The 22,857-nt window shown below is 40.3% G+C and overlaps 2 protein-coding genes across 7 annotated transcripts in view; one reads left to right on the top strand and one right to left on the bottom strand.

The window, feature by feature from the left end:
• Nucleotides 1-1,909: 1,909 nt before the first annotated feature.
• Nucleotides 1,910-9,539, top strand: LOC118208025 (signal peptide, CUB and EGF-like domain-containing protein 3). The gene is made up of 7 exons (XM_035382291.1): nt 1,910-2,021; nt 2,461-2,628; nt 3,210-3,374; nt 3,772-3,969; nt 5,000-5,152; nt 6,186-6,265; nt 6,701-9,539. Exons 1-7 carry the CDS (start codon nt 1,949-1,951, stop codon nt 6,851-6,853), a joined length of 990 nt encoding a protein of 329 aa, XP_035238182.1. The 5' UTR covers nt 1,910-1,948; the 3' UTR covers nt 6,854-9,539.
• Nucleotides 9,540-9,959: 420 nt separating this feature from the next.
• LOC118208013 (class I histocompatibility antigen, F10 alpha chain-like) overlaps nt 9,960-22,857 on the bottom strand; it is a 30,911-nt gene continuing 18,013 nt past the window's right edge. For 2 of the 6 annotated variants that reach the window (XM_035382270.1, XM_035382271.1), the window contains 5 exons: nt 14,060-14,326; nt 13,196-13,486; nt 12,899-13,015; nt 12,777-12,812; nt 9,960-11,236 (listed from right to left, as the gene is read on the bottom strand). In XM_035382270.1, the coding sequence (XP_035238161.1) occupies nt 12,805-12,812; nt 12,899-13,015; nt 13,196-13,486; nt 14,060-14,326 (683 nt within the window). In that variant the 3' untranslated portion in view covers nt 9,960-11,236; nt 12,777-12,804. Of the gene's footprint in view, nt 11,237-11,718; nt 12,692-12,776; nt 12,813-12,898; nt 13,016-13,195; nt 13,487-14,059; nt 14,327-14,869; nt 15,134-17,593; nt 17,786-21,125; nt 21,319-22,857 lie in introns of those variants that run through there. The other 4 variants (XM_035382268.1, XM_035382266.1, XM_035382265.1 and 1 more) reach the window with 4 other exon arrangements.

The raw sequence follows: 22,857 nt of genomic DNA on the forward strand, positions 1-22,857 counted from the left end.
AAGCCCGAGATTATTATTTGCAAGCCTGCCAGCTTGTGCCATACAGCCATTACAGATGATTCAGAATGCCGCTGCCCGACTCATCTACAACCTTCCCAAATTCTTCCACGTCACTCCGCTGCTGCGATCACTCCACTGGCTACTGGTCACTGCCAGGATCCGGTTCAAAGCCCTGACCCTTGCCTACACTGCTGCCAACAGGACAGCCCCCATCTACTTGCAGGACATGACTCGGTTCTATGTGCCTGCTTGACCACTCCGCTCTGCGGCAGCAGGGCGGCTTGTAACCCCTCCCACCCGCCCAAAGGGATCACAGAGCTTCTCCACCCTAGCTCCCCAGTGGTGGAACGAACTCCCCGTCTCTCTCCGAACCTCCCCCTCACTACCCATCTTCCGCTGTGGCCTGAAGACTCATCTCTTCAGACTATACCTAGACTAACCACCACCACACTGTATATTTCACTCTTTTATATATAAAAAATAATAATAATAAATTTAAAAAAAAAACCCTTTCATGACACTTGTTACATGTTGCCCCATCCCAGCACTTTCTTGGTAATTTGTATTTGTCCTAATACTGTAGCTTATTCTTCTGCCTAGTTGGCTTTGCAGAGGTCAGGTCAGAATAGTGTTCACTGTGAACTGTGTTCTTGGTTAGAAATAGCTGTACAAAATAAGTATTGTACCTTACTGAACCTTTTTGTACGTCGTTTTGGATAAAAGCGTCTGTCAAGTAAATGTAATGTAATGTAATTATTTACAATCTGTCTCTGTGTGCCTGTATTGAGGTCCGTCTGAGTTAGATCTCTCAGTCCGATCCCGCTCACCTTTCACCCCCAAGACAGGTCAGGGATGGGTACCATTGATATGTGAAGCTTTTCAAACACTGTCGGCTCTCTTGTTCCGACAAACGTGGCCGAAGAAAAAAAAATGAAACATTACTTACATACATCCATATACATATATATATTTATAAAAGCAGAATCATTCAAGTATCAAAATACAGATCGCTAGGGATTACTTCACAATCCAATACCCTTTATCTCATTATAGTCATTATCAATATTACAGATTAGTCCCAATGTACTACCCATCACAATTAGCAAATGTGCAAACGCCAGAACTGAGCCAGGCCAATGAACCTCCAGGTGACTGCTGTCTATACCCTCAACCCACAGCACCATGAAGTACCTCTGAATGACACAGCATTTCCAAAAGACATGGCAGAAACCCGGCACAGTTCTGAGGATCTGACCCTGTTTTTGTTGTTGTTTTTTTTTTGTTTGTTTTATGGTTCAAATTGGAGCGTAAAAAAGACAAACGAATATGTGTTTTGAATATCATTCGCTAACTTTATCGATAGATGGCTGGTGTTATTCAGATCAGCAAACCTCACGTCAGCCTGAAACGGTTCCAGCATCAGTACAGTTAAAACATAAAATGAAAGAAAACAGCTATTTTACATTAAATAAAAGCTACACTCCTCTTTCTTTTCTTTAAAAAAAAAAAGAAATGAAACCAAATCTCCGTTCTTTGTAGTGTCAAACAAGCTCCAGTCCACAGCAGTAAGGAAGCCCACGAGACAAGCGTGTAGTCAGACTTAATAGCACAATCAATGCTATAAACAATCAGGTTACAGTGTTAAAGGGGATTCCTTAAGCTCACAGGCTCAAAAATCTTAAAGGACTGGTGGTTGAGCCTGGTAGTACCATACTTTCTGTTCGTGACTTAACCTCGGGGCTGTGGCTAACAGTACCTTTCGTCTTGGACACAATTGTACCGTCACAGATCTGCCCATAGATGCAGCTTCAGCTGAACCTGGATTTTAAATTCATTGCTACATTTAAATGTTGTTCTCTTCCCCCCTTTTCTTTGTTGATTAGGTCAGCTACGCGTGGAAAAAAGCACATTTCCACACTGGACAAATTATTAGTTGTATGTTTTACATATGGTGCATGCTGATTTTGCACAAATAACTAGGCACGGCCCTATCAGTGCCCGCAACATCACTTCCTGTGCAGGTAGGCTGCATAGCCTATAGATGGCGATGTTTCCTTCTAATTTCTTCAAATGAATTTGCAATCGCTCATTCCTTTAGAGACACAGATGTCACTTTTGTTACTTATGTCAGTGTTGTCCTTGAATTTTCTGAATTGATGTTTAGGACACTTATGGACAGAGTGTTTTATGGGATTCAGTGCTTCATGCATATTTATAAATACAAATGCCCTTGGAACCTGTGACCTGTTTCATTGTTCAGTTTGATGTCTCCCTTGGGGAAATTGTGATATTTCAACCATTTAATTTTAAAAGAACACAGCAAAGAGTGCTCTATCCCACAGCAGCTCACTGAATACACACTGTTATCTAGTCACTGTACGTGAACATTATAGTGAGTAGACAACTGGAGGACCGTGCTTTGTTTTCCGAACTTTGAACCGTTTGCTTCTCCGAATGCAGGCCAGTGCCCGACGGGGTACTACTCCAGTGACGGGTTTAAGCCCTGCCAGCCATGCCCGCAGGGCTCCTACCAGCCTGACCCGGGCCGAACGCTCTGCTTCCCCTGTGGAGGGGGGCTGAGCACCAAACGGGAAGGGGCCAGCTCCTTCCACGACTGTGAGGCCAAAGGTGAGCGACCCAACACACCAGACTGGATCAGCCTCGCTGTGTGGCCTCCCAGTACTGTGGATTATTATCTTGCATATGGACACTTCATTCTGATCTACAGTACAGCCAGTCGGAAGCTGCAGTAGATAATATGAAGTTAGATTGACTGTTGTAACTTGTAAAAACAACAGCAGTCATAAGCCTTTTAGTATTAGCTTGCTAAATTGAAATGTTTCTAATGTATTCAATTTATGTGGTAAACGCAGCACTGATATGTTTGAATATAGTCACACATTGCTATCTATAACAAAGGACATAACTGGGCACTGTCTCTTAGCAAGAGAAAAGTTACGCTCTACATTCATCATGTACAGTATTTACAACTCTTGTGTAGAGGTGTGAGTTAAAATTATACTGAATCATATTGTGTCCAGTTAACAGGGAACTCTGTCAGTGTTGTGGGGTAATGAGATAATGCTCCTGTAATGAATGTATTAAGGAAATGTTCTGAGAATGACACATGATGGCTAGCTGATGTCTCACGTGTGTGTGTGTCTGTGTGTGTGCATGTGTGTGTGTGTGTGTGTGTGTTCTGCCTGCAGTCCAGTGCTCTCCTGGGCATTACTACAACACCACGGTTCATCAGTGTATTCGCTGCCCTCTTGGCACATACCAGACTGAGTTCCGGCAGAACTACTGCATCTCCTGCCCTGGCAACACCACTACCGACTTCGATGGAGCTCACTCTTGCACCTCCCAGTGCAAGAGTGAGTGCCTCACACACATGCTGTCAGACTTCACCACCACACCCCGTTCATTGGCACATATCAAAGCTGTTTAATACACACTTCTATAGCATGTTGCTATATATATATATTTCTGTATGTGAGAATTATATTACTACCCTAGGCCTGCACAGAAGGCATGGGTTGCTGTGGTTTATTCCTGTGGTACAGTTTAGAGAGTAGTAGAAAATATTTCAACATTACCATACCTTGAGACTCGATAAATACTTGTACAGTAATGTCAAAATGTTGTCTTCTACACATCACGCTTCACCAGTCCATGTTTGAGGGTGCCTGTTTTCTTCCTGTTTTGTTAACCGGTGTCACACCCTCCTGTGTCATATGTGTGTATGTGTGTGTGTGTGTGTGTGTGTCGCAGATAGGGAGTGTGGGGGAGAGATGGGCGAGTTTACTGGCTATATTGAGTCGCCCAACTATCCAGGAAACTACCCCGCCAACGTGGAATGCACCTGGAACATCAACCCCCCGCCAAAACGCAAGATTCTCATCGTAGTGCCCGAGATATTCCTGCCCTCAGAGGATGAGTGTGGAGACGTACTGGTCATGAGGAAGAACTGTGAGTCATCGTCACACCTACGCCCACCCTGAATGTGACAATGAACACCACACCACATTTACGGTCAGAAGGGATGTGTGCGTGTGTGTGTGTTTTTTTTTTACATGGCTAGTTGGTTATTTCCCTGTGAAGTATCTTTGTGACAGTGCCTGAAACAAGTAATACAAATACAGCTAGACAAATTGAATTGAATTGTAGCCATCTCACGCCTTCTCTCTGTACCCCAGGCTTATTATATTCTGACTCTCTATTCAGTCCAAAGAGCCTGCTGAATTAACAGGCACTGTGGAAATTCTTCACAGCAGCATAACTCACATCTGAGTGGGAACACTTCTGACCTGATCTGACCCAATATGGCTCTCTCAGACCTGTAGCCATTACTTTTAATGAAGAGAACCATTCTACTTCTAGTCATTCTACTTCTGTGCCTTTGTTGTCCCAAGGTGCACTCCATTTAAAGTAAATAAAGGATAAATAAGAAAATAAATAATTATGGAGCAAATTTCTTCAGTCCTTTTATGTAAACTAAGGAATTAGCATTTATAAGGACGTGTTGGGGGTTCTGAAGGAAATGTTTAGTTCAGGGATCCAATGTCCCTTGGAGGACTAGTGTGTGCACATGTGTTTGGTACAAGCATTTATTCTGGGTTAGTGGCTACACTATTTACAGTACACCAATCCTGGTTCATATACACCCATGGCTACTTTATTTCAGATCTCAGTAAGCATTTTCAGCCGGGATGCATGTGCAGTTTTGCAGCTGTAATTCTTGCCTTAATTAAAATAGTCAAATCAAATAAATGACTGGGGATAATGAAACAATTAGGAGCAGGAGCTGTGCGCGAATCAGCCCTGGCTGTTGTGTTACCGTGATTAGGGTGTAATCTTCGTTAGCGCTGCGCCAGTGGGGATATGCACGTGGGCGTGGCACCCGGGAGACCCGTCGCTGAGCTTGCTCTCTGCCAGACGAGTCCTCCTTCGTACGCGCTCCTTCCCCGACTGACGGCAGGTCCCGCGTCGCCCCCTACAGGGTCGGCCAGCTCCATCACCACGTACGAGACGTGCCAGACGTACGAGCGGCCCATCGCCTTCACCGCCCGCTCCCGCCGCCTCTGGATCAACTTCAAATCCAACGAGGCCAACAGCGCCCGCGGCTTCCAGATCCCATACGTCACCTACGACGGTACGCACTGCTTGGCCACTCCCCCTATACCCAAATGGAGTGGACTTCAATATATAAAGATGAAATATATTAATTCAAATTATATATTTTTGTATATTGCAATACTGCACAAAATATATGGGCAAATCTATGTCATTGCCACTTTCAGATATTGCTGGGAAATATGATAAATATATTTCACAGCAAAAACTAAAAATATATGTTAAATGCACAATATAGAAAGTTTTTATCATGTGAAACTAGTCCAATTTTAAGATATTTGTTTTTATTCATTTCACATGATTCACAAGAAATCAAAATGGCAAAATGCCTAAATGAAAATATGGTTTTTCAGACCACAATTCTTGTGGTCTGAAAAACCATATTTTCATTTAGGCATTTTCAGCCAATTCAGCCAATTTTCCAAAGAAAATTAATCTCTGACAGTCATGAATCTTGCACTGTATCTGGGTTATGTTCATTTTTGTTCTGTCTAACAAAATTAAGCCCCCTTTATTTGAGGTTTGAGGCTTTTTAATGTAAAACTTTCTGGAAAAATACTTTTCCAGATAAAACCACAATTTCCTTTGCTATTTCACTGTTGATTGACAGCTCATAACAAACTTAATCCTTGTATTTTAACACAGGAATAGCTGCTGACCAAATATTTATGGAAATTATGAAAGCAGATAATAGTAGATACGTAACAACTTAGAAAGCAAATAATATAACAAATAATAATATAATTTTTGCCTGTTTTAGCCTGTTTTATATGTTGCTACCTCTAAAAGTATTTATTCTACTTTGGAAGCCAGCTTGCTTTCCTGTTTCTTGTTTAGATTGCTAATAGGCAACTACAGTACCTCCTGAACTATGCAGCATAAGGACCGTGATTCAGAGGAATTCCCAGATCTACACACACTTTCACACAAAATCTGCCAGAGAACAGTCAGCAAGGCCTCGGTTAAACAGTGGCTTAGATATATGGCAGTAGAATTTGTCATGTCAGTAGATGTGGTTTGGGAAATGTCAATGCTTTGTTTTTATGTTTCAGAGGACTATGAACAGCTGGTGGAAAACATTGTGAGGGATGGAAGACTCTACGCCTCTGAAAATCACCAAGAAATCCTCAAGGTGAGAACTCAAGGCAACAAAATGCAAAGACCAACCATCCAAAACAATGCTATCCCACTGTGTTTACACACTTAATATAATCAAAATATAGTATCTACACCTCAACATCATCAAACACTGTATAAATAAACCAAGGCCCTTAAACTCATTAATAATTCCTGTTATAGAGTGACAACAGCATTTTAACATCAACCAAACACTACCTCTCTCAGACATTAAACTATTTGTGAATGGACGTCAAACTAAACATTTTCTCTTCCTGTTACCTGATGTTGTCTTAGTCAGTGCATGTATTGTCTTCCTGGGTCACTCTGTGCAATGTGAAGAAAAACAGCAAAGGAGACCCTCTAACTTTTAAAATGGCCATGTTGTACTGCACACAGAAAAGTCTGAACGCTGTTCTCAGGTGTTTGCTGGTTCTCCTTTTCTCTGCAGGACAAAAAGTTGATAAAGACCCTGTTCGATGTGCTGGCCCACCCACTCAACTACTTCAAATACACGACCAGGGAGTCCAACGAGATGCTGCCCCGCTCCTTCATACGCCTCATCAGCAGCAAAGTCTCAGAATTCCTGCGGCCATACAAGTAGTCCCCGGGTCCGCCCTCCCCCAACGCCACCAGGCCCCGCCCCATACCTGCAGGGCTCCTAGCAACAAGACAACACGGAACTTTTACTTTCTCCAGCGGCTTTGAAAACATACTTCACTATGCAGACTTTCATGTTTGGCTTTGTTTTTTGTTTTTTTTTCTCCCGCTCCTCCCTCCCTCCAATCTGCCACTCACAGCAGAGCTTTGCCCATCAAAATCACATCACACGTAGACTCGGTTAGACTTTTGCGTCCCGTATGAATATTTGTGTTTATATGTTGTTTGTCTGTTTGTTTTTGTTTTCATTATTTTTCCTTCCTGAGAAGAAACCCCCCCACTGAGCATTTGGCTGCTATTTGCAGATGGGTCCACTGTCCCAATAATCTCTTATTACAGTAATAAGGGAATATTAAACATTTCAAAAGAAATGTCTTGCTTAGCCAGGGTGAGGGAGAAGCAAAGTGCTTTTCTTTTCATTGAACATCTAGGAATACTTTGCCAACCAAGCAGTGATGAATTATTATGAATTATGAATATTAAGAGATGAATGTAGTGGCCATTTGGTAAGCCCTATGAATGGGATCTACACCTGGCAAGTGAGAACAGGCCTCCCTAAAAGAGTGGCTTATTATGGATATACAGCCACCAGTTTGGGCCCAGCTCCAGCTGTTACCAAATCCCAACTCATTTATCCTTTAATAATTTTACAACATTCTATGACCTCTACCATTCTCTCCTGAAGTAGGGTCTTTTTTTCATTTCATAGCATTCAAAGCCAAATGTTACGAGCTCTTAGAGCAATTTTCTTATTAAGATATTGCTGTTAAAACAGTTGATTTTTTGTATCTGTTCGGTTCGTTTGTGTTGTATTATTGTCTGTTGCTTACTTTTAGAACAATTATTTTATATTCCAATTAACTAACTTATCAAAGCGAAAAAATATAGGATTGTTTTTTTTTTGTTTGTTTTTTTTCGAACATAAAATGAGAAAATCTTTGGGAAAAGAAAACAGAGCTGTATGTGTGGGAGCAGTGCTGTCATAGCACTCCACACTGTGAAAGAGGCCGAGAGACGTCTTTGCTGCTCGCTCCGAAAGGTCACTTTAAAACTTCGATCTCGTCTTTTGACCTTGCGTTTTAGCCTCCTTCCCTCAGGAGGACCCCCCCCCCCCCCCCCCCCCCCCTCCTGTTTCTTCACGAGGAAAAAAGCATCGTTGTTATGAAAGGCTGCATTTAAAGTGGCGATTAAAGGATAGACCGGATTCTGGCACACGTACGCAGGTCAGTTATCGAGGACGGTCAAGCTACGATCCCAGGACCGTGATAACGAGTTTATTTTGCGTGCTGAGAAAGGAAACTCTTTCTATGGTAAACCGGTTTCGTTGTTTTCAGTGAATGTTGTAATTGACGAACGGACTTAGACGAGGGTTGTGCCCGAGGGTTGACTTCCCCGGAGCACGACCCTAAACTACGTACTGCCCTCCTTGCCCCCCTCACTCCCTAATTCCAAAGACATAACTTCTCCCCTTCCCTATATCTCAAAAATAGTCTGTCCCGTTAAAGCCAGCTCTTCCAAAGACTGCCCCCCATGGCAGGACAAATGATTATCTTGTGCACTAGATCAAGACTTGTCACCCTACCTTTGTTGTATGTGCAATGAATTTAGTCTCCATATGTCCTTTTCTGTGCATAAAAAAACCAAGAACAATATTTAAAACTGCCAAAACTGTATAATGGAATGTCTTCATTTTATGTTTTGAAAGAATTTATTCTTAGGAGTAATTATAAGATATAGTGACTAGTTTTTGATTTTGCCTTTTAAAAAAGAAAAGAAATCTTGCATCCCTTACACTGAAATTCACAAAAAAGATTGAATAATCAGCAATGTAATGTACATAAATGTATTTCTGAATCGACACCAGTTATATTTTGAGAACGACTCCCTCTGTAATTGTTTTTGAGATGCCCTTTGAACAGAACATTGATTTCTGTACTTGTTCAGTATTTGCTTTCTCACTTTCAGGAGTCAGTTAGTACTTTACACCAGATCGTTGTTTTCATTGTGAATACAGAAGATGTAACTCTGGGTGGTGCACAAGTACAACTACATCACCAGCCAGTGACCCGTGTAAATGATTGGTGGTTCAAAGACAAAAAGAGGCAAGGATGTTGGACTCCTGGACAGACATTTCAGTAGAGGCACAGATGGTTGTCCTTGTCATGCTCACCCATTAGCAGAGAAGCTATAGTAGGAATGCCATTGATGTATTCTTTTGAATGTTCAAAAGGCCAACCTTCAAGTTTTCTTGTTGCTTCCAGTATTTATATCTGCTTTGTTTTTGGTTATTTCTTCCTACATATCACCATTCAACCCACCCCCCTCCCCCCCCCCCCCCAACCCCGTCTCCTGCCTTGACTCCATCTCCCCACACCTTCTATTCATGCCATTTCCCTGCAAACTCAAAATATCCCCCTCATCCTTTTCTCTCTGAAACTGAACACATGGATGTTTTTTTTTTTGGGTTTGTTTTGTTTTTCTTTTGCTTTTTTAAATAAGAGTTTGCTATGATTTATCATAGAGTCGATAATGGTATTTGCACTTGAAAATTGTTATTGCTCATGTAAAAAGTGTCTGGATTTTGTATTTTGTCTTTTTTTAAATGAATGGAATTGGTGTTCTTAACCTCGTGGAAGCTTTCATGTTTTCATTCAATACCCTTTGCATATCAAAACATAATTTCATCAACAGAAATCTGCACAAATCTGCAAATTACTGTTACACATTTAAAGCGTATTTAAATGTACAGTCATTTTAATGTAAAATGTTCATGACACATAGGAGCCAGGAGTAGGTCTTTGCCACTTGGGAGTTGACGCATGAATTTTAATATTGTGCTGTCATTTTGACCGAAAAGGACACGTGTCATCGGTACATTCATTTAACAATGGAAAAAAATAAAACGATTCACAAAATTGACAAATTAGAAGTGAACCTATGGTGGAAAGTAAGCTAACTTGTGGAAGATGGATCTGTGTCTAATTTAAGGCCCAGCAGCTCTGTAATTTAAGAACTGCCCTTGTGTACAAAGCAGAAATCATTTCCACGCCTGTTTAACAAAAGATTTTTATTTGTATCTGAACATTTGCAGAATGTTTTGCCGGGTGAAAACATCTGTATTCCACTTTATCTTCAAATGCAACATAATTATGATCACTAAACACTACTACACACTGCCAGCCAACCTGCAGACATTTTCTTTATTTTTAGGATTTTGGATATTTTTTCAGGATTAAAATAACATTGTGTAAATTTCAGGATTTACACAAAGCTATTTGAAGCTCTAATTCCATGCAAGGATATAAATACTGCTATAGGCTATGTATATCTTTGTGTGTGTGTGTGCGTGTGTGTGTGTGTTTGCCTTTGACACAAACACTCTGTTAGGTTTATTTGTGCCACAACCACCTCTGGCCAACACAATTCAGTTATCTTTTCATTTTTTTGGAATGCTTTGAGGCCACAATAACACCCTTTGTCAAGTCATGATGACCCTGTAAACGCTACCTCTCTTTCCTGGGCTCTTAAACAGTCTTCCCTTCACAGGAAGCAAACGCAGAGATGCCTAAGATCAGACCCAGAACTGACACTACAAACATAGAATGGCACCGGTGTTGCTGGGTCTGTAAAACAGTGTAATGAGTAGTGCATCAAAATTTCATTGTGATTATTACATAAAATAATAAATTTTAAAAAATGTAAGGTATGAAAACAGATGATTTATGCTTTGTAAATGTTAGTCATTTCATTTTTCAAACCCTCAGACTCGCTGTTTTCCTAATTTTCCTAACCCTAATTTGAGCCCTAAAACTTAATTGAAACCATAGGTACTTTTGAAAACATCTAATTACTCATTTAGAATTGATGAAAAACAAAGCTAAAATCATGAATTAAATAATACAAATGCAAAATAATATGGTTGAGGTTATTTAAAAAATAATCATTTCCCTGAAAAAAATATGAATATATTCTAAATCTATTTATGGTCAAAAACAAACCCATGTCCTAACCTTTCTTTAAGCTGCTGAACACAACTGTGAATTGCCTCAACCCTCAGACTCAACTTTCATTACCCTAACCTTAATTGAATTAGTTAAATATCTGATTTTTCCATTAAAAATAATGGAAACTGCAATTAAAAAAATAAAAAACGTATTTGAAGTGATCTATTTAAATCTGCAAATATACAAAGCTATATAGTCAAAATAATTGGATAATCCAAACAAAACAAAATCCAAACAAAACAAAAGTGCTGATCCGTCTTCTCCTCTGTAGCACTAGTTCACTGTTCATGGGTGGTGAATCGTCCACTGGCTCGGCCAAAGTTCTAACAAAACAACACAAAAAGGAATCCGCAGCATGCAAAAGCAGATGATTAACCAATGATAAACTTAGTTGTGTTCTTGTAAATCTTTTAACAGAACTGAAAGTTAATAGTTTAAACTAGTTCTCTCCGTGTAGCTAGTGCTGTGTCTCTTGAGCCGCTTTTCCACCGCATGGTACCAGCTCAACTCAACTCTACTCAACAGTTTTGGTTTGCCATCGGGCAAAAGTTGTAGATAGTACCTGGCACCTGGTACTTTTTTTGGTATCACCTCCATCAAGGTTCCAAGCGAGCTGAGGCGATACCAAAAGATGACGTGAAAACTCTGCAGACCAGTAGAGTCAAGTCGAGTTGAGCTGGTACCATGCGGTGGAAAAGCTGCTATGCAGTGACTTCTGTTGTTCTGTTCAAGTAAGACTGACCCCAATACTTTTCCATAATGTGCCACTAGTGCCCTCTGCTGGGGGAAACACAGCTACTATGAAACAGATAATTACCCTTTATTGGCAATGTTCATATTGAGTGGGTTGCAGTAGCAGCAAGTGTCTTGAATAATACAAGTTATGTGTTGAAAGCAACACATAAAGACTTGATGGCAAATGCATTTCATTTAACTTGCAATGCTTCCATCATGACACTTGAGTGACCAGATAATCACAAATGCAAAATAGCTTAATTTCATTGCACTTAATTTTCTCAGTAACTGCATTCACAATAGATCTGGTCCATTTTTCAAGTAAGGTAGGTAAAGGCTAACGAACATGCTGCCCAGATCAGTGAAATTGTGAAGTTGGTGTTCTACACAAAATTCAAAAATACGTCTAAGCAGATATACCATTGGAGGAAGACGCATCGCGCAGCTGAAAGTGAGAGCGAATGACCAACCAGCCGGGGTTGCAGGTGCACAATGAGGCATTGTCATCCTGGATGATGCTAGCATGGCCCAGACAATACCAGACAATGGGGCTATCCATGCATTGGAGCAGTACTTTAACATGACGAGCTGCCAGCAGCCCAAGGGCCTTTACTAAGTGCTCTACAGATGTGCAAAGTTCAGTGGGTTTTGCTATGCATGAATTTAAGTTGCATTGGCAAGAAAAGTTAACAAATAAAACTAAAACTAAAACAAGAGTGGCTCCAGCACCTGCGGTGCTTGCCCCCCCAATAATGAAAACAATATATTAATAAGATAATACGCATATGGGATGTTGACAGTGTCGTGGCAATTGCAGATAGCGGTCTGCATGTCCATTGAAGTGCACTTCAATATACCACTTTACAGCAAACACACGCACCAATAAATGTAAGGCACTTGACTATTTTATAGCAAGAGAACCATAATTACCAGAGTCTGCAATTCCATTGAATACTAAAAAGAAAATTACTCATCCTGACCAGGTACAATAAAGGATTTCTAAATGATAGAGGAATGTGAAGCTGGGTCTTCAGACTCTAAAACTGAGAGCACAAACCATCAGCGATACATCTTCAGAAGGGACAGAACAGTATACTCCTCTGTAAACATTAATATTTAGACACTTACCTTTAGCAAGCAAGTATCCAAAGGAGGTCTAGATGCCTGTAAAAAGAGAAATTTATCAGGAAAACAATATTACACCCTTTCCCCATTCCACACATACCCATAAATACCGGTTATGCCCTCACCTCTGCGTCTCTTCTTATAGACGATAAACGCACGGATGGCAAATATCAGAACCAGAACCAGAACCAGCACTACAACCACAGAACTGATGACTGCAACATCAGCACCTTCCCCTGATTCTGTAAAACAGTGTAATACATTGACAAAATCAGAAAGTAAATTGGTTAATGTTTATGGAAAGTAGCAGACTTTACAAATATGCACTTGCACAAAACGCAATGTTCTTCCACCCTGTCCCACTGACTCCACAATAATACAATAATGTGCTGCAGAATATGTACAGTATTTACGTGCATTACCCCAGTTGATGTCCAGCTTGTTGTCCAGAGCAAGGTGTGTGACAGAGCAGGTGTAACGGTGTTTCTCTCTCGCTGTCTCCGAACTGATACTAAGGGTTCTGCTCGTCTGGTACGTCCCGTCTCCGTTGGGTAACACCGCCCCAAAAGTGAGCTCCTCGTCTGGAATGGGACGGTCGTCTCTCAGCATGGTCAGGTTGATGTGCCGGGGGTAGAAGCCAGTGGCCAGACAGCTCACCTTCACCACTCCAGTCTCCCTGCATGTCTTCTGGATTAGTCTGACTCTGGGCCGCTCTGAAGGGGGAAACAACAGTGCATCAGCCAGAGAAGTAGCTGTTATACAGGGACACAGGGAAGCTGAGATTCCTCACATGGGATGGAAATATACAAAAGTTAGTGAGAAAAATGACAGGTTATTGCTGTGATGGGGGCTGGACCTTATATAGCCGAATGCGGTGCTATCGAGTAAATATACCTTTCCTCACATCCACAGCACTGCAACATACAAAGACACTGAAGCCCAGAAAAGGTAGTTGCAATTTAGCCAGAAAATCATTTACATATGAAACATAACAAAAAATAAGAGAAAACAGCCTGGTCATACAAATCATTAAAACTATAAAGGGCAGGTCTGGGCCCTCCAGCAATAGGTCAGACCAAAGAGCCTCCCTACCAAACCAATCAGAACTGCAACATATACTAAGGTAACAAAATAAGGTAAAATATATAGTGAAATGCAAACCTATTGGGATACAATTTTTCCTGGCCACAGGAAATGTAACAGTACAGTAATTCCACACTGTACAGTATCAGGGTGTAATGAACATGCATTTTAGTCAGGTGTATGTTGAAGGTTATAATCCTTACCTTTTCTAAGCACAATGTTCTTTTCTTTCTCCAGATAGTACTTCAATGTTTGGACACAAATAGGCTGATAAATATTTATTAATTCCATTAGAAAAATCTCTGCTGCCTTTGTGGTCCATATAAACTCTGGCCATAGAGGGTTGACTGTGTGATTATGCAAGTCAAAATGCATCACTTTTATTCCATCATAAGCATCCCACACCATGACCTGACTGGGCTTGTCATTGTCCAGCACACATCCAGCCAGCTTCTGATGAACATGAACTCCTTCAAAACAAAGAAAAAAGGCAAATAAGCCAGAAGTTTCAAGCATCAACCCACAGTATGTTCTAGACTCAGTTTGGTATAAAATAAGAATACATGTAGTCTAGTCTACTCACAAAACCAAAACTTTGAATACTGATTCACAGAAACAGTCTTAATGCCCTCTTACTGCTGGCTGTTAGTAATTGATTCTGTGAATGTACCGTTACCCTACATTTAGGATATTTTTTTTTACTGCAGATGATGTAACTGGCTCACTTTGCCAACTTGCATATGGGCTTCATCAACTATATTTGAGCTGTAGCTTTTTCCAAACAACCTTATCACAGATTCTTATTTTCTCCGAAAATTCACTTAGATCATAGGGTCATCCCATCTCTGAACAATCCTCTGAGTCAGCAAACAGGAAACTTACCAGTATGGCAAGCTGGCACGCTACGGACAAACCATGGCCCTTTTGTATAATAGTGTAATGAAATTTAATGTAGTGTGGTCTTCTGAATGTTGACGGGGCCTGAACTGAACACCTGCCCGCACTCAGCTCACCTCCAGTGTGATTGCCGAAGAGCCTTGCACGATGTGATGGATTTTTCATGTAAGTGTACATGTCTTCTATCACAATGTTTGCACCTAGAAGCATAATATCTTCAACTCCCTTTGTGGAGCTTGGTTGGCTTCGAGAGACAAGTTTCTTGATGTTGCGGTCATAGTACAGCACCTGAAGATCATCCACAAATCCCAGAATACTGAATTCTGGGAATTGGGTCTGCCCGTGAATAAATGTTGCAAACACCCACATTGAGTGTGAACCTGTGGGGAAACATACCAACATTCATTAGAAGAGTTGCTGAATTATATTTTAACAGTTAAACTATATATAATAAATTCAAAAGACGAATTTGATATAACTTCAACCTTCAGACATGCCTAGCCAAACCGAGTTAGCGAAGAAAATGGCTAGCCGCTAGCAGACACCAATCGACATGAGACCCACTTCTCTGTCAGGTTACGGGAGGGGGGGTTAGGACCCAAACGCAGAGTGAGGGGGAAAAACTCAAAACTCCAAATGATATGAACAAAAGACTTTACTTAAAAAAGGGAACAAGAGGGAACAAAAGGCCTCGCAGGGCAACTCTTCAAAAAAACACAAGGTAAATCTACAAAAACACGGAACCACAGAAAATCCAAAAGTCCAAAAGCACGTAGAAAACCGAACATGGGTAGGAACACACGGGGCAGGAACATGAGCAGAGGCATACACAAACAAACAACCAACACTACCAAGGATCCAGCACCTGAGTCAAGGAAGAAGGGAACTTAAATAGAGCAGACACTGATGAGACACAGGAGGGCACCATGAACAATCAGGCCACAGAGAGGGAAGGGAAAACGAGACAACCAAAAACCAATAATTGAACAATTGAAAACAATAATACAATTAGACATCATTTTTATTACTTCTTATTCCTTGCTTGTATTGTAGACAAATTTTAAGGCAGGTGACGAAAAACATGGCATCAACTGGCTGACTGGGGCAAAAATACCAAGGTAAGTACAGAGTTTGTGAGTAGATTTAATGGTATATTTATTTTTGTGCAAGGAGTGTGCGTACTCAAGTGCTAAATTGGTATTAGTAATTTGGTGACTGCTGCTATGTTGTTCTGTTTAGATTTGGGAATATCTATTAGTTCAGTGGGTCTCAAATTCAGCCCTGGGGGACCAATGCGCATGCTGGCTTTTGTTCCAACCACAATTGCAATCCCAGAATTTTAATGAGTTGATCATTTTTCTTAATTACACTATTCATATTTAGAGGGATATTTACCATTTTTAGCCACAGTATGTCAGAAATAGCTATGCATGGCATGAAGAACTAGAAATACCGCCTCGCGGTTGTATGCCTCCGCCAACCAGTAGCCAGTTTGGATATAAAATGTCATCACTTCATCAAGGCTTCATGCATGTGATAATTCACTCCTTCCCTGGTTCCTTTCCTGGCTAGATCAATGACTCTTTACATATTATAATTTCTAGTCACCCAGGGTTGCTTTCCAATGGCTCTCGGCACCTAAGTCTCAGGGGAGAGCTTGCATTTGAAAGGGCACAGCTTAAGTACAATCTCTAAACAATGAGGTCTAGCCAGGAGGAAAGGCTTCATGCATGTGATAATTCACTTCTTCCCTGGTTCCTTTTCCTGGCTAGATTGACCATTTCGATATAAAATGTCATTACTTGATCATTGTATCCTATTAGACATTTGTGTCTAACAATAATACAGTTATTGACATATGTGTTATTTTCCAACATGTGTAAACTAGTGTGTTTTATTAATGATCAATTGGAATCAACCATAGGTTGGAACCATTGTTCCAACCATCCCACTTAGAACAACGCAAAGGAAAGGTGAGTTTTAACACAAACAATAGACAAATTTACTTTCATTCATTCAACAATGAGTTTCTATGTGAATGTACAACATCCTTCACTCTTTCCGTATAACAGTAGGCTATGTATCAAATGCACTTTGTACTCTTGGCAGTAGGCTACTATGGTTATTAAAGTCGGCAAAGACATATAGGGCACTAAAGCATATAATTAGCTGTACTTTGTACTGATAAGACAAGTGGCTCACAATAAAACGTATTCTGAATAAAATTATTGAATAAAAGAAAGCAAATACATGGTGTAGATTCTGACACTTTAACGTTTAAACTTTAACATTTGTATTGCAGATAACATTTTTGGGCATATTCAGAGGAATTGCCACAAAAAACAGGACACTTTTGAAGCCACCGTCAACTGCAGTGGCGAAGCAAATAGACTGCAGAGGGGCAAACGGAAAACAAGCATTCTCGTAACTCACATTAAAGGGCATTGTTTTTGGTAAGTTTTTTATGAATTTAAAAAAACTACATATCTTAAACAGTAAATCGATTAACGACCTCTGGCTAACCAAAACCTATAGGCCGAAGTATAGGCTTAACACGCCTTTTGCACGTTACGAATCTTAAGTTCACCAATCGGTTTGATTTTACAGTAGAAAAAATTACGTTGCTAAGTATAAAGTTTTTTTGTATACATAAGACATTCACATGAAAACAAGTAACGTATGCTAATTACAAATTCGCTAAGCCAATCCGTTGCTATCAGCTGGAATGCTTGTTTACCCGCACAAACATCCACCGCTGTCAAGTGCGTGGTTTGCTTTCAACCAAGCTGGTGATTTATTCAAACCGTCATAAATCAATGGATGTAGGCTAAATATTTTACCTGTGTTGACAACAGTTACTGACGCCTGTAAAAGAAAAAGAAGCGCAGTTATTCGTTCCATAACTTCTTAAAAACCCAACACTCCAAACTTCCCGGCTGCGTTCGGATCCGAGTTTAATACTTCTTCAGGACGTTTCATGGCCGTATGACAGCCACACCTTAAGAGCTTCTCTCTCCCACCTAATTTCCCCCACCACCCACAAACAGTTCGTCGCTGCGGTCACGCCAACTGCACCTGCATGATGGGACCAGCTATCCGCATTTAAAAAGTTTGTGCGCGGTCTACATTACTGTAAATCACTTTACAGTAAATCTAAAGTTACTACTTGCTATCCGCACTTAAAAATTGTGCGCGCAGTCTACAATGCTCGTTTACAGTAAATCTCTTTGTGGCGCGAATCTACCGCAGATAAAATTACGACTTGCGATTTCAATAAGCCAATAAATAAATACTCCAGAATTCAGTATTAAATGCTCTACAATGGAGTATCTCCAAAATGGCAATTAAATATTAAAATTAAAATTCCATAAAATAATCAAATCAAATCGTTAAACTCAGCTAGATATCTGAAGTCCCAGGTAGTCATGGAAAAAGTGTTTTCACAGTAGGAATCTGGATTCATGGGATGGTAAAATCCTCCAAAATGTTCATTCAATTTCATACATACCACTTTTTAAAATTCAATAAAATTATGAAATCAAACCATTTTCTGCAAAGTCCTAAATATTCTTGAAGACCTTCCCAGGTATTCATGTACGGGATTTTGTGCATTTTCACTGTAGCAATTTGGAATTATGGGATTGGACAAGATCACAAGAAAACGTTTGCTATGTCAAGATCACCAGATAACTAAGGCCTCCGTAAATTTTAAATTTAGAGAGAGGAGGTGGCGCAGTGTGGAAGGGAAGAAAAGCGAAAAAAATGCGTGGAGACGCAGCAGCAGTTTTCTGGTATTCATTTTTATTACTTCTTATTCCTTGCTTGTATTGTAGACAAATTTTAAGGCAGGTGACGAAAAACATGGCATCAACTGGCTGACTGGGGCAAAAATACCAAGGTAAGTACAGAGTTTGTGAGTAGATTTAATGGTATATTTATTTTTGTGCAAGGAGTGTGCGTACTCAAGTGCTAAATTGGTATTAGTAATTTGGTGACTGCTGCTATGTTGTTCTGTTTAGATTTGGGAATATCTATTAGTTCAGTGGGTCTCAAATTCAGCCCTGGGGGACCAATGCGCATGCTGGCTTTTGTTCCAACCACAATTGCAATCCCAGAATTTTAATGAGTTGATCATTTTTCTTAATTACACTATTCATATTTAGAGGGATATTTACCATTTTTAGCCACAGTATGTCAGAAATAGCTATGCATGGCATGAAGAACTAGAAATACCGCCTCGCGGTTGTATGCCTCCGCCAACCAGTAGCCAGTTTGGATATAAAATGTCATCACTTCATCAAGGCTTCATGCATGTGATAATTCACTCCTTCCCTGGTTCCTTTCCTGGCTAGATCAATGACTCTTTACATATTATAATTTCTAGTCACCCAGGGTTGCTTTCCAATGGCTCTCGGCACCTAAGTCTCAGGGGAGAGCTTGCATTTGAAAGGGCACAGCTTAAGTACAATCTCTAAACAATGAGGTCTAGCCAGGAGGAAAGGCTTCATGCATGTGATAATTCACTTCTTCCCTGGTTCCTTTTCCTGGCTAGATTGACCATTTCGATATAAAATGTCATTACTTGATCATTGTATCCTATTAGACATTTGTGTCTAACTTTGTCATAATTAGCATATGAATTCTTGAGTTATGGCCAAAAATGTGCTTTGTGAGGTCACAGTGACCTTGACCTTTGACTACCAAAATCTAATCAGTTCATCCTTGAGTCAAAGTGGACGTTTGTGTCAAATTTGAAGAAATTCCCTCAAGGCGTTCCAGATATAGCGTTCACAAGAGAATGGGACGGACGTGAGGTCACAGTGACCTTGACCTTTGACCACGAAAATCTAATCAGTTCATCCTTGAGTCCAAGTGGACGTCTGTGCCAAATTTGAAGAAATTTCCTCAAGGCAAAAATGTGTTTTGTATTCTCTCAAGGCAAAAATGTGTTTTGTGAGGTCACAGTGACCTTAACCTTTGACCACCTTTGACGGACGGACAACCCGAAAACATAATGCCTACAGCCACGGCTGTGCCGTCGAGGAGGCATAATAAAAGTCAAACATTCACATTGCGCTATATTGCAAACGACTGCATAAAAGGATTACCGTAGGTTGGTGTATGTTTTATAGCAACACTGCCCCAGGCACAGTGGGGGGCGATTCCAGAACAGTGGAACGTACTTTTGAACCTTGAAAAATAGCTAGATTGTGCGAACAGATGTCTCACTCTAATCCACTTCCAAATGGCGCTCAGGTGTGAGCGTGTATTGGTGTGGGCAGACAATGTGGCAACAGTGTTATATACAGTGGGCTCCAGAATTATTGGCACCCTTGATAAATATGCACAAAAAATGCTTTAGACTAAAAAAATAATACAGTTATTGACATATGTGTTATTTTCCAACATGTGTAAACTAGTGTGTTTTATTAATGATCAATTGGAATCAACCATAGGTTGGAACCATTGTTCCAACCATCCCACTTAGAACAACGCAAAGGAAAAGTGAGTTTTAACACAAACAATAGACAAATTTACTTTCATTCATTCAACAATGAGTTTCTATGTGAATGTACAACATCCTTCACTCTTTCCGTATAACAGTAGGCTATGTATCAAATGCACTTTGTACTCTTGGCAGTAGGCTACTATGGTTATTAAAGTCGGCAAAGACATATAGGGCACTAAAGCATATAATTAGCTGTACTTTGTACTGATAAGACAAGTGGCTCACAATAAAACGTATTCTGAATAAAATTATTGAATAAAAGAAAGCAAATACATGGTGTAGATTCTGACACTTTAACGTTTAAACTTTAACATTTGTATTGCAGATAACATTTTTGGGGATATTCAGAGGAATTGCCACAAAAAACAGGACACTTTTGAAGCCACCGTCAACTGCAGTGGCGAAGCAAATAGACTGCAGAGGGGCAAACGGAAAACAAGCATTCTCGTAACTCACATTAAAGGGCATTGTTTTTGGTAAGTTTTTTATGAATTTAAAAAAACTACATATCTTAAACAGTAAATCGATTAACGACCTCTGGCTAACCAAAACCTATAGGCCGAAGTATAGGCTTAACACGCCTTTTGCACGTTACGAATCTTAAGTTCACCAATCGGTTTGATTTTACAGTAGAAAAAATTACGTTGCTAAGTATAAAGTTTTTTTGTATACATAAGACATTCACATGAAAACAAGTAACGTATGCTAATTACAAATTCGCTAAGCCAATCCGTTGCTATCAGCTGGAATGCTTGTTTACCCGCACAAACATCCACCGCTGTCAAGTGCGTGGTTTGCTTTCAACCAAGCTGGTGATTTATTCAAACCGTCATAAATCAATGGATATAGGCTAAATATTTTACCTGTGTTGACAACAGTTACTGACGCCTGTAAAAGAAAAAGAAGCGCAGTTATTCGTTCCATAACTTCTTAAAAACCCAACACTCCAAACTTCCCGGCTGCGTTCGGATCCGAGTTTAATACTTCTTCAGGACGTTTCATGGCCGTATGACAGCCACACCTTAAGAGCTTCTCTCTCCCACCTAATTTCCCCCACCACCCACAAACAGTTCGTCGCTGCGGTCACGCCAACTGCACCTGCATGATGGGACCAGCTATCCGCATTTAAAAAGTTTGTGCGCGGTCTACATTACTGTAAATCACTTTACAGTAAATCTAAAGTTACTACTTGCTATCCGCACTTAAAAATTGTGCGCGCAGTCTGCAATGCTCGTTTACAGTAAATCTCTTTGTGGCGCGAATCTACCGCAGATAAAATTACGACTTGCGATTTCAATAAGCCAATAAATAAATACTCCAGAATTCAGTATTAAATGCTCTACAATGGAGTATCTCCAAAATGGCAATTAAATATTAAAATTAAAATTCCATAAAATAATCAAATCAAATCGTTAAACTCAGCTAGATATCTGAAGTCCCAGGTAGTCATGGAAAAAGTGTTTTCACAGTAGGAATCTGGATTCATGGGATGGTAAAATCCTCCAAAATGTTCATTCAATTTCATACATACCACTTTTTAAAATTCAATAAAATTATGAAATCAAACCATTTTCTGCAAAGTCCTAAATATTCTTGAAGACCTTCCCAGGTATTCATGTACGGGATTTTGTGCATTTTCACTGTAGCAATTTGGAATTATGGGATTGGACAAGATCACAAGAAAACGTTTGCTATGTCAAGATCACCAGATAACTAAGGCCTCCGTAAATTTTAAATTTAGAGAGAGGAGGTGGCGCAGTGTGGAAGGGAAGAAAAGCGAAAAAAATGCGTGGAGACGCAGCAGCAGTTTTCTGGTATTCTTGTTGAACGGAAGATAGCTAGCCTAAAAGCTATAGCTAAGCGGTGCTGTGTAAATTGGAGTAACAGCCTATCCATACCTTTCCCAGGGATTAAACCAGTTAGAGGATAAATCCTTGTGTCGGCCGGCTGTTTCGAGATACCGCTCACTCTACAGAAACACTGCAAAGACGAAGCGCTTACACGGTCTTACAGTTCCGTTGAATGATTGGAGTGTAATATTTTCCACGTGTGAGAATTAAAACATTGCTCTGTACTCGTAATATTTATGTTGTAGGATTCCATAGTGGGATTCCAAAGTTTCAGATTGCAATATAGTTCCCTTTACACTCCAAAATAACCCTCCAAGATACACACCACAGATTCATAATTAACACAAATTAAAATAGAAAATGAATTGGAACTGACATCCTATTAAAATTGTTTCACGCAAATAAATCAAGCAAAAAAAAAAACGTTGGTTGCCATTTTTATCATGTATTAGTTGTACAATTATGAAAAATAATAATTAAAAAAGACTGGAAGCCCGAGATTATTATTTGCAAGCCTGCCAGCTTGTGCCATACAGCCATTACAGATGATTCAGAATGCCGCTGCCCGACTCATCTACAACCTTCCCAAATTCTTCCACGTCACTCCGCTGCTGCGATCACTCCACTGGCTACTGGTCACTGCCAGGATCCGGTTCAAAGCCCTGACCCTTGCCTACACTGCTGCCAACAGGACAGCCCCCATCTACTTGCAGGACATGACTCGGTTCTATGTGCCTGCTTGACC

This window comes from Anguilla anguilla, chromosome 11 (genome assembly GCF_013347855.1).
Source record: "Anguilla anguilla isolate fAngAng1 chromosome 11, fAngAng1.pri, whole genome shotgun sequence".
Classification (NCBI taxonomy): domain Eukaryota; kingdom Metazoa; phylum Chordata; class Actinopteri; order Anguilliformes; family Anguillidae; genus Anguilla; species Anguilla anguilla.